This window comes from Pararge aegeria, chromosome 20 (assembly GCF_905163445.1).
Source record: "Pararge aegeria chromosome 20, ilParAegt1.1, whole genome shotgun sequence".
Lineage (NCBI taxonomy): Eukaryota > Metazoa > Arthropoda > Insecta > Lepidoptera > Nymphalidae > Pararge > Pararge aegeria.
The window spans coordinates 16,145,017-16,156,913 of NC_053199.1; the positions used below are offsets into that span (position 1 = coordinate 16,145,017).

The 11,897-nt window shown below is 35.9% G+C and overlaps 2 protein-coding genes across 2 annotated transcripts; one reads left to right on the top strand and one right to left on the bottom strand.

Annotated features, from left to right (window-relative positions):
- Nucleotides 1-5,468: 5,468 nt before the first annotated feature.
- LOC120632593 (protein ANTAGONIST OF LIKE HETEROCHROMATIN PROTEIN 1-like) lies at nt 5,469-8,615 on the top strand. Its single transcript, XM_039902518.1, has 2 exons — nt 5,469-5,884; nt 7,582-8,615. Exons 1-2 carry the CDS (start codon nt 5,601-5,603, stop codon nt 8,498-8,500), a joined length of 1,203 nt encoding a protein of 400 aa, XP_039758452.1. The 5' UTR covers nt 5,469-5,600; the 3' UTR covers nt 8,501-8,615.
- LOC120632594 lies at nt 6,512-8,814 on the bottom strand. The gene is made up of 2 exons (XM_039902519.1): nt 8,615-8,814; nt 6,512-7,303 (listed from the first exon to the last, which is right to left on the bottom strand). Exons 1-2 carry the CDS (start codon nt 8,787-8,789, stop codon nt 6,525-6,527), a joined length of 954 nt encoding a protein of 317 aa, XP_039758453.1. The 5' UTR covers nt 8,790-8,814; the 3' UTR covers nt 6,512-6,524.
- Between the last annotated feature and the right edge of the window lie 3,083 nt (nt 8,815-11,897).

Below are 11,897 nucleotides of genomic sequence, written 5' to 3' on the forward strand. Positions count from 1 at the left end.
TCTGTATAAAGTTTATCGATAAGTTAGCTTAATTGTTGTTTTAAGTTTTTGTTTTTTTTTATAAAAAAATTATAAATACATTTTGACACCGTATTACGTCGTATTATTTTTTAGTACCTGGATGACAGTTTTTTTGTAAATGAAATAAAATACCGAGCAAAAAGAGGGAAAAAAGAATCACCAAACCAACAGCCTATAGCAGTTCACTACTAGACAAAAAGCCTCTCCCAACGGGGGGTCTGCCCTCTGACATCTGGACTTGATGATGGTAGGTCTTTCGGTTTGGTAACCGCCCGATTTCCCGCCGTAGCTATACTGCAGTCTGCATACAAAATTTCATGAAATTCGTTGGAGCTGTTTCCAAGATTCAAGAATTGCTCGTTCAATGGTATTAGATGCATTATCTATAGCACTACAGACTACTACCATCCTCAACACTGTAATGAACCCCTGCCGGCACAGGTCCACTTCCCATAGGAGAGAAAGAATGAGAGTCAGACTCTCCAAGCTGCTCCAATTTAATTAAAAATTTAAATTTGTTGTTGTATTCGTTATAGGTACGTATCTACCGTCAAATATTTTTTTTACTTTCATATTATGTAAAACGTTGTATTTGTCAAACCTAAGGCTAACACACTTCAATTTAATTTATTGGTATAAAAATGTTTATGAGGGCCACATAATAATTAAACTAGTTAGTTTAATTATTATGAAAATTGTTAAATATAGTATTTACTTCCTTAGAATTAGTAGTTACTAATTCTAAGGAAGTAAATACTATATTTTAGATATTTTCATTACAAATATTTAGACACTTATTAACATCTTGTGCTCTGGAAAAATAACAAAATTTCTTTGATTGTAGAGTATCTAGGTATGCGCTTTTACAATATAACCCCATTTATAATTTTACAGTTGGCTTTTTACAAAAAGTAAATTAAATATATTTGAGCAAAACCTTGACCTAGTTTATTAGCACTTTTGAAAAGTCAAGTAAGTCTGTTTGTAGTGACACTACCACCGGTTTGGAAGGTAGATTTCACTGAGAAGAGCCGGCGAGAAACTTAGCAGATTGCTCTTTTCCATCATTTTTTAGTTTAACAATCTTTAGAATTTTACTGTTTTATGAGAGATGAGAGCGGAGTGGCCTGCTTCCAAGCGGCCTTTTCTTTAATGAATTCATCAATCATGTAGTAACCACGATTGGTTAAATGTGTTTTAATATATTGTTTAAACTTAGGTAAAGGTATATCTAATATTACCTTATCTAGTATCACGTTATAAAAGCATGTACGCATCCCCCCACAAGATTTCTGTACTTTTCTCAGACGATATGCAGATATTTCTAATTTATGTCAGTTTCTAGTAAGTCGATTCTTTATATCGTTTTTTGTTTATAGTTTTGTTTAGAAAACATTATATAATTATAAATATATTGCGAGGCTACTGTAAGTTTACTAATTTCTTTAAATTTGGCACGAAAGGATTCGCGTGATCTAAGTGTATATATCAATCGCACAGCTCTTTTCTGCAGTAAAAATAGTAGCTCTGCCCCATAACAAGATCCCATACGACATTACACTATGGAAGTATGCCAAATAATCAAGCCTAGCAGTTTAAATATTCTGTTAACTGTCTAATTTTATTGACAGCATAAGCAGCTGAGCTGAGCTTACCCGCTAGTGTTCGATATGTGCACCCCACGGTAACTTCTAGAAAAACTCCCTTTTTTTTCTCTATCTTTAATTATTGTCTATTTATCATTATTTTTATCAACTTTCTTTACTTTTGGTAACATAAATTAACACACTTTGTTTTCTTTGCACTCAAAACTAAGTTATTAACAGTAAACAAGTGAGGTACATGCGACATAGCACGGCTTACGTCGTCAGAATTGTCTTTACTTCTGTTAGACTTAAAATTAAAGATGTATCACCTGCAAACAGTACAATGTCACAAGTGTTACTAACATGGTGTGGAAGATCATTTAAATACACCAAAAATAGAAAAGGACTCAAAATTGAGGCATGTGGGACGCCCATTAAGGTTGATGTACCCTGAAACTTTATTTTATTTTACGCATACTCTTTGTGTTCTATCACTAAGATAAGAGGCAATCAAATTAAGTGCAATATTTTTGATGCCATTCGCCAATCGCGGCCTAGCCCTAGAGATCTGTACGTAGAGTAAAGAGGCTGTGAAAACGTTCGAATTTTCAATCAGGTTTTTCAATACTTTTTTTATTTCTTTTTTGTCTTCAAATACGGAAAGTTCAAATATTAAAAGTAGGGTCCGTAGTGGAAATCAAATATATAAAGATTTTGTAAATTTTTATTAAAACTCTGTGAGTAGCCTAGGATACTCACATGCATATTATCCATTCGACATAGGAGATTAATAAAGAAGGGGTAATATGTCCGCCACAGAATCAAGAACATACAGAAACCGTGTAGTTGTTGTAGCTAGTAGTGTTTCTCGAAAAGGCGGCTAGTCATTTCATTCCATTTAGGAGTTGACAATAATTATTTTTCCTCTGATGTTCTTAAACGTTTACCTTAAAGTGGGAAAAGTTTCTGAGGTAGCATCCGCGGGTATGATGTGTGACATAACATAGACAAACGCAAAATAAATTTGCTAAAAAAAGGTTCATCCTTTTTTTGTTTCATTAGAAACAAGCATTAATAAGTAAAAAGTTTGCATTAAATAAATAAATATACTACGACAATACACACACCGCCATCAAGCCCCAAAGTAAGCGAGGCTTTTGTTTAATATTTTTATAAATAATATACATAAATACTTGTTTTTTTTGGGCGTGACCTTGGATATTAAGCTTCAGTGGGGTTCTCATATAGATAGCGGGTAAACTAAGCTCGGCTGCCTACGCAGTAAGAAAAATTAGATAGATTACTGTCGTTGAAATAGCTAGGCTTGTTTATTTTGCGTACTTTCATAGTGTTATGTCCTACGGAATCTTGTTATGTGGTAAAGCTGCTGATATCGAAACTATATTTATATTGCAGAAAAGAGCTGTACGATCAATATATAAACTTAAATCACGCGAATCCCTCCTTGAGAAGTTTAAAGAAATAGGTATACTCACTGTAGCTTCACAATATATTTATAATAATATAGTATTTGTAAGACAACATATTAGTCTTTATAAATAAAAAGTGGATATAAACAGTCGACTTACAAGAAATGGTCATAAATTAGTGACATCTGCATATCGTCTGCGAAAGGTGCAGAAGTCATTTGTGGGATTGAGTATACGCTTTTATAATATGATTCCTAAGGAAATTTTGGACCTACCAATCCAATAGTTTAAAGAATGTGTAAAAACACATTTATAACAGCGAGGTTATTATACAATTGATGAATTTCTTAATGACAAGGTTGCTTGGAAGCATCCGGCTCCGCTTTCATCTCTCACAAGATAGAAAAATGAATGTTAAAATGTAAAATGTAAATTTTTGATATTGGGAAAGAGCAACTGCTGAGTTTCTTGCCGGCTTCTTCTCGGTAGAATCTGCCTTCCGAACCGGTGGTAGAGTCACTACAAACAAACAGACTTGACGTTTCAAACGTGCTTATATTAGGCCTACTTGAAATAAATGAATTTTGAATTTTGTAATATCCAGACACTGAAAAATATTCAGGTTCATCACAACAACATTTTTCAGTTGCGGGAATCGCACCCACATCCTTTGACTCAGAAAGCAGGGTCGCTGCTCACTGAGCCGCAAAAGTTAAAGACAAAAGGTACATATTTTGATAAATAATTTCTTAATTTTCTTAACAAAGATATTTCAATCTTCAGAAAGATCCGGAAATGAATGAAATGAAATATTACAAAATGAGTCACAAGTCCACGGAATTAAAAATAAGACTATACTCAGTAGAAAATAAAAAGCAAAAGATACAGCAACAGATGTATTTAAATTCTCGTAAAAAAGAATTGAACATTAAGCAAAACACAAAAATGCTAATAAATGAAAGTAGAAACTTAATTTTACGTTGTATATTTAAATTAACCACAACACTTCCAAATTAACATACAGATTAGGTTTCAAGCGTGATGATATACCTACTCATACATCGTGCTTCAGTGGAAAATAACCATAGACTTATTAATAAAGTTTGAAGGGTTTAATTTCCGGGTCGTCCAACAAAATGTTTTTTTCGTTTAGCCCTCGATAGCAATCACACCTGTTGGTAAGCGATGATGTTCTAAGGAGGTAGCGGATTAACCTGTTAGAGATATAAATTGGTTTTAGACGACATCGGACCGGAACACTAAATCGCTTGGCGGCAGGACTTTGTCGCTAAGAGGGTAACTAGCCAAGGCCTCCCACCAGACCAGGGAACACAGAAATTATAAATCCGAAATTGCCCCCCCCACTTATAAGTTCTCATCATATTAACCCATAACCGACCCACTGCAGGGCAAGGGTCTCGTCTCGCAATGTAGCCCATCACGCTGGCCCAGCGCAGATTAGTGGACTTCACACATTTTTAAGAACATAGAGAACTCTCAGGTATGCAGATTCCCTCAAGATATTTTCTTTCACCGTTGAAGCAAGTGATATTTTAATTGTTTAAAACACACATAACATAGAAAGGTGCGTGCTGGGATTCGAACTCGGCCCCGCGAAAGTGAAAGAGAGAGAGGTAGAGGTCGTACTCACTGGGCTATCACCGTTTATTATAAGACCTCAGCGCTCATCACTACGCCAGGTAGGTATGTCAAAAATAATAAGTACTTACTCGACTGTCATTAGCCCTGACATTAATTAATTATTATAAAAGAAGAAAAACAAAAGAAACTTAGAAATATTAATCGACTAATCGTGAACTCTGACATTTGTTATAATAATGAAGTGCAAAATGTCGAAACTGAAGTGGACTCTCAACTATACCCGTAGAGCTAATGTTCTTTTTTTTTAGATTACTGCACATTATCTGTACGAGTCTTCAGTGTGGCCACAGGTTGGGCGAGCAACATCAAAACAAGTGCCTAATGACGTTTATGCCCGTTTTCACTAACGTCGAACAAGGCAATACCGTAGCCTTGACAATAGTAACGTAATCTTTAAAATGCTTATTCCCTTCTGTTTTATTTGTGAAACGGTTTGACAATATTGTAAATATTTATTTAATATTTATATTAAGTATATAGGTATATATTAATTATTATCACTATCTATATATTTTATTGTAAGTTTATATATGCATGTTTATTTAAATGCACCACCTACCTCTCTTCTTGAGCTGTTTTTAACGCCTTTGGTTGCCTAGAAGAGATCGCTACGCTTATAATATTACTATACGTTTATGTGGTGTACAATAAAAGTGTATTCATTCATTCATTCATTCATACATTAGTATTAAAGTACATTGTGCTGTTTTGACACTACGAACAGCCATAATTCAAAAGAAGAATAAGAAAAAAGCAATGCAGTAAGGGCGCTTTTAGTGTCACGCGGATTTGCTCACGCACGCGGGATTGGACCGCATGCGTAAAATTTCACGCTGCGGATCATACGCAGCATGAGTTTCAGTTTTCTACGGGCTGCGTAACGGTATAGACGTGTTCAAAAATGATCAATGTCAGAAGAATATGTGTCGCTTACATACTTTACAAACGACGAAACAAGAAGACAAGAGTACATGTTGATCCCTTTCTTGAAAATAGGCTTCTTGCTGGGGCGTTTGTTACACGCTTTGGAAAACTACAAAATAATGAACGTAAATTTAAAAATTACTTTCGAATGTCCATTCGTTCTTTTGATGAACTGTTGTGTAAAATTGAGAATAAGCTACAAAAAAGCAGTTTACGAAGGATTACAATACAACCGATTGAGAGGCTCGCTATTACATTAAGGTAAGTTTTAAATTTTAAATATTTAATTTCCTGCTATGATTTAGTGGAAAGGGATTTGAACAGGTAGGATAAACGTTTTTTGACTTCAAATTACTGTCATGTGTAAATTTACATGTGCAAAAAAAAAATTTTGTCATGTACTCTGAAATTTCATTGTTCATAATTTCATTCAATTTCATGTTGAAATTTCATTAAATAAGATTATTTCACTCATAAAATGTCGCCATTAAAGTGGAATCATTCCTACCTTTCATCACACGCTACTTATTATAATATAGATAAAAGTTATAGGTTTGCACATGACAGTAATTTAAAGTCAAAAAAAGTCCTTAATTGGTTTGGGATTGGTACGTTCAACCTACATACACAATCCTTTTTTTTATCTGATAAAGTACACATGGCCACAGATCAAGTTACCCAAAACCAGCATAAATGGAACTCGCGCCTTGCGTATTATCATACTTAGGTAACCCGTCGGAGTCCCGCTTATACTGGATTTGAGTAACTTGATCTGTGCCGTGTGTACAACCGCACTCATATGACTAAACAAACAATTAGAGAGAAACTGGAGAAAAAAAGTTAATCGTACTCATTTTAATAAAAAGAGTTTTATTCATAAATTAAAAAATCAAATTTTACATCATTCATTTCTTTGTAAATTTGTATCCTGAGCGTTGACATTACTTTCGCCTGTAGATGATGTTGTTGCTGGGGTATAAATTACGTCATAAGACGTGATATTAAACAGGCCGCTTTCAGTCGAAATAAGAGTTTCATTGTCATTCACTGCAGCAGAACTAATAGCATTGTCGTTAAGACTCGAAGTATCCTGGATTATACTATTGGTTTGGTAATCTTGATTTATCGGTGACAAACTGTCAAGCTCAGTAAAACCACTAGAACTTGTTGTAGGTATGGGACTGTAGTATGCAGGTTGTGTTTGACTTTCCATTTCCATAACTATATTTAACACTTTTGTTCTGAACATTAGTTTTTGATATCTAGTGAATCTTTTTAATGAAGGCTGCAGAGACTGAAAGAAAGCCAAATCCTCACTTTCTAGCTCCAGTTGATTAGACTTTAAGCATTCTAATAACTGTGCCTCAAATTCAGATGGTGCTTGCTTTTTAGATTTTACTTGTTTTTGTTTTGATGTTGGGTGAGAACTTTCTTGACGTGAAGTATCTGGTTGCGTGGACTCATTAGGTGTTTCTAAATTACTTTGTTCAGACATTTCTTCACAGAGTGACTCTTCTCCAGCAGTTTCCGTTGTACTGTCTAAGAAAGTCAAAATGTCATAGTAAGAATATTTCTTCTTCTTCTTCTTACTCCCAGAGCCGGATGGCTGATTTTTTTCAGATATCTTGTCTTTCTGGTAAGTGTCCCTTGCTGTTCGCCAGCGTTGTTGTATTTTCTTGTCTGAAATGACAAAATATAATAAGTAAGTGGCAAAAGTACACACAGTTTCAGATCAAGTTACCCAAAACCAGTACCAATAAAATCTAACGTAGCTATAGTACTGTAGTTAAAACGAATTAAAAACTTCTAGCGCTAGCTACTTCCGTGCCCTTTCACCTTAAGGGTATTTATTTTTCTTCTGAAGTAAAATTCGAGCGGTGCATGCTGTCTTATGTCTGATGTCAGCATTATTAATATATTATGTTATCATATTATTAATATATTGTTTTTGTTTTCAGATATTTGGCAACTGGTAATACATTCACTGATCTACACTATTCCTATGTGATTGGAATTGCAACAATTAGCGAAATAGTAAGACAAGTTTGTTACATAATATGGATTGAACTAAAGTCTGAATGTATTCCACAGCTTAATGGGATCAAATGGAAAGAAATCGCAGAGGGATTTCTCACATATACAAATTTTCCTAATTGCTTGGGTGCAATTGATGGAAAACATATAAGAGTGATTCGGCCGCCGCACAGTGGATCACTATATTTTAATTATAAGAAATATTATTCTGTAGTGCTCCTCGCAATGTGTGATGCTGATTATAATTTTACATATATTAATGTCGGTACCAGTGGAAGCAACGCCGATTCAACCATCTTTAGAAGGAGTCAATTGTATACGAAACTGGAAAGTAACACGTTGGGTATCCCTGACCCGCAAGAGTTGCCTATTATTTGCCCCGAAGTAGCTTATCCATCTAGTGTAAGAGCAAAGTTGCCGTTCGTGATAGTGGGAGACGAGGCATTTGGTTTATCATCACATGTGATGCGGCCTTATGCTCGTGATAATTTACCTTACAAAAAGAAAATATTTAATTACCGTCTGTCCAGAGCTAGAAGGTACATAGAATGCACTTTTGGAATTATGTCAAATAAATTTAGAATATTTCACAGATCCATGAATGTCAAGTTAGATCTAGCACAATTAATAGTCAAGACGGCATGTGTACTTCACAATTTCATAAGGAAACGGGATGGCTACAAGGTCAGCCATACATTTGTCACAAATGGTTTTACGGGACCACTACCCAGGCAGCAGACTGAAAGTAGTAATACGTCGGCAAGTAATATCAGAGATATATTTGCAGATTACTTTATCAATGAAGGAAAAGTCTCCTGGCAACACCGATATATAATTAATTAACTAAACTCAAAAGGTTTTAGAAGGTTTTTGATGTTATTTGTGAATTAAATAATTATGCTTATATTAATAAAGTAATGATGCTTGTATAAATAAAATAATGAACCAAACACATACCCGCCTCTTTTCTTTCCTCTTCGCTCAAATTTTCGTAGTTAGGTGCCAATTCCTTCAAAATATCTCTCCATGCAGCCTCCCTCGCGTCCCTGTTTTTGTATAATTCATTGCGTTTATCCCACAAAACGGGCCGCAGATGAACTTCAATGATTACTCGTTCTGTATCGATTTTCATTTCGGTAGTACAATACGGCGCGTGCGCCCCGCTCGACTCTAAAATGGGCACTGAAGTTGTAGGCAGCGCTTACGCATGCGGATACCCCGCACCGGGGTGACGCCCCGCACAGCGCCCCGCGTCCCGCGTGCGTTTATCACGCTTTACAATAGATACCTATATGAAATTGTTCTTTGCGGATGCTACGCATGCGGTCCAATCCCGCGTGCGTGAGCAAATCCGCGTGACACTAAAAGCGCCCTTAGTAACAACAAAAGTTCGCAGAGCTTGCAAGTTACACGACCATGTAACTGTCCCCTATGTCCACCAACCTGAGGCGTAGGTGTTAAACATCATGAGTCTTAAATTTTTGGTGGCAGAAATATGGCATGGCGGTATTACTTCCTTTGAAGAGCTCTGTCATAAAAAGCTCTACTACTATCAAAATAAACGTGTAAATGGAAACCGTAATAATACTTTACAGGCATAGGTACCTACACTATGTACTGTCTCTGCGACTTATCTGTGAAATCAACACGCTAGTAGTCTTTGAGTAAATCACTGCCATAGATTTTAGAGAAAGAAATAAGATACAGCACGAACGTCACATGCATATCAATATTTTGAAAATATTAACCAATAAATAGGAAAATCCCTTTATGGAGCACTGGGTTGGTACACACTCACACACCAAGTGCTCAATTGGGTATTTACTTGAGGAGATTCCCAATTTTTTTTTTTTTTATATTATTCATAGGTTTGGCCAATTTTAGTTTATAAGATATTAAATAAGATAATTGTTATAGTTGTAGGTATGGATTTTTATCTGAATTAAACGCTATTATTATTATTATAATTAAAATCGAGCGACTACTGTCACTTTATTAGGTAACGCAGCGTAGGTACTATGCGCGTATCGGTCTTTCATCTTCAATAGGGTTACCATAAGTAAACACTTAGAATGTTTTGAATTCGTTTGTATGGGAAAATAAATATGCTTCTTTTGATTTAATATCTTAACAGGGTATGCACACTTCAACAGTATTTCGTAATTCTTAAATTATCTTTGTACAAAAATGTATACCTACCGATCCGTTGTTACGTTGTGCAGTGTGGTGACAGCAGATCAGAATACAGTTGTCACCGTCCGCCTTTCTTCTCCCTGAGGTTGTCGTACGAGGCGTCTAAAGAATTGTGGGAATCGAACCCACGCTCTTGGACTCAGAAAGCAGGGTCACTCCCCACTGCTCCATTGGGCCGTCAATCAATTTTTTATTATAACCTTCGCACTTGTATGAATATTTACCATAATAAAATTATTTCCATGGGCAGGGGCTGTGTTTTTCAATTTCTAATGTATTTGTATCTTTGATTTTGGTATTTATGTATATCTATCAACACTCTTGGCACTATCCCGTTCTCTTGCTGTAAGTCCTATCTACAAAGGTTGCCTGTAAGAGATTGCTTGCAGCAAAAAGGCCGCCTTTGCATGTCTACATTGTGTACTGTATACTCCTTACTGTTTCTTTTCCTGTATGTATACGTGCAATAAAGTGTTTCTTCTTCTTCTTTTTCTTTTTAAAATAAGTTATAGCCTATGTTACTTCGTGATACTTTAGCTTTCTTTTGTTGAAAAAATAGTTAAAATCGGTTAATTACTTTCGGAGACTATTACGAACAAACAAAAAAATTTTTCTTCTTTATAACATTAATATTGAAATAAAGATACATATAGGCCAGGGCTTGACAATTACTTGGAAATGATAAGATCTAGATTGGAGCACTCTCGCCTAGAAAATTCCTATTCACTCTTGAAGGTACTCAAGTTATACGTAACAGGAAACACAGGTGGGGTGTCCCACATTTTAGCTGTACGGATCAGTGGCGTGCACAGGGTCTTCGAACAGGGAATGCATAAAGCGGTAACGTAGCATATAATGAAAAATTTTTCTCCCATACGAGTTATATAAAACAATTTGGGTAGGCAGTGCTTTTGTGCAGATATGAAGTGCAAGCCACTGATACGGATGTAGTGGGAGGCGTTTAATGCAGCAATGTACTGTTATAGGCTATTGATGTTGCTCCGCTGCTTCATAAAACAAGTACGAACTAACATAATTACTTCCTCAAGAGTCATAGTAGATATATCATGGGAGTACTAGGCTGTCATAAGTGGCATCCGCTGGTTCAATGGTCACACAACGACCCACTTGCACAGTACCATCATCTGATCATTATGAAACGCAATCCCACAGCTAATCGCTCGGATCTCGGACATAATACACTCTTACATAACCCGGCTTCTTGTACAATACGTGTACAATGTTAGAATAATGACCACTCGCTCCCAGCCGATGAGTTACGAGTTTTGTGCTTTGAACTCGGAACTCTTCGTTAGCATGTCCCAATGATGGGCACAAGCTTCCTTTGTTGTACGAAAGTTCGATTAAGATCTTAGAACTGCTTTAAATATTAGGTATTTAAAGCTAGCTAAAGATTGTGATCGTATTTTGAATTTATTCAGTCAATTTTAAAATAAGACCGTGAATGTAATATCACCTGCGTGATGATATGTGTATGTGATGATGCAGTCCAAGATGAAAGTGGGCTAAGGCTTTCGTGTTCCTTTCCTTCCCTTCCATATTTTCAATTAAACTCATGCTTGATCCGTCAATTACTTATTACTGTAAAAAAAGAGATTTGTTTATTCGCCCCTTGGATAAAAACAAATATATATATATATTTGGAACTCCCTACAAAAGACCTGTGTCCAGCAGTGGACGTCTATCAGTTGATATGATAATGGTATATCCAGATAAACACCCAGAGACTGAAAAACATTCATGATCATCACAAAAACATTTTTCAGTTGTGAGAATCGAAACCACATCCTTGGACTCAGAGAGCAGGAGCTGGTTACTGTGCCAATCGCAAAATAAACCCAAAGTTCAACTTTTGCAAACTGGTTCCACAATTCGCAAATTGGATAATGTATAAAACGAGCGGTCTGGTATTCCACGCCAGCTATCCAGGTTGATGAATTAAATGCGAGCTTCGAGCCCTAGTCTGCACCTAGGGCAGAACTTCTGCACTCGCCCCATCTCCGATCGACGCTGTGGCAACCCAATG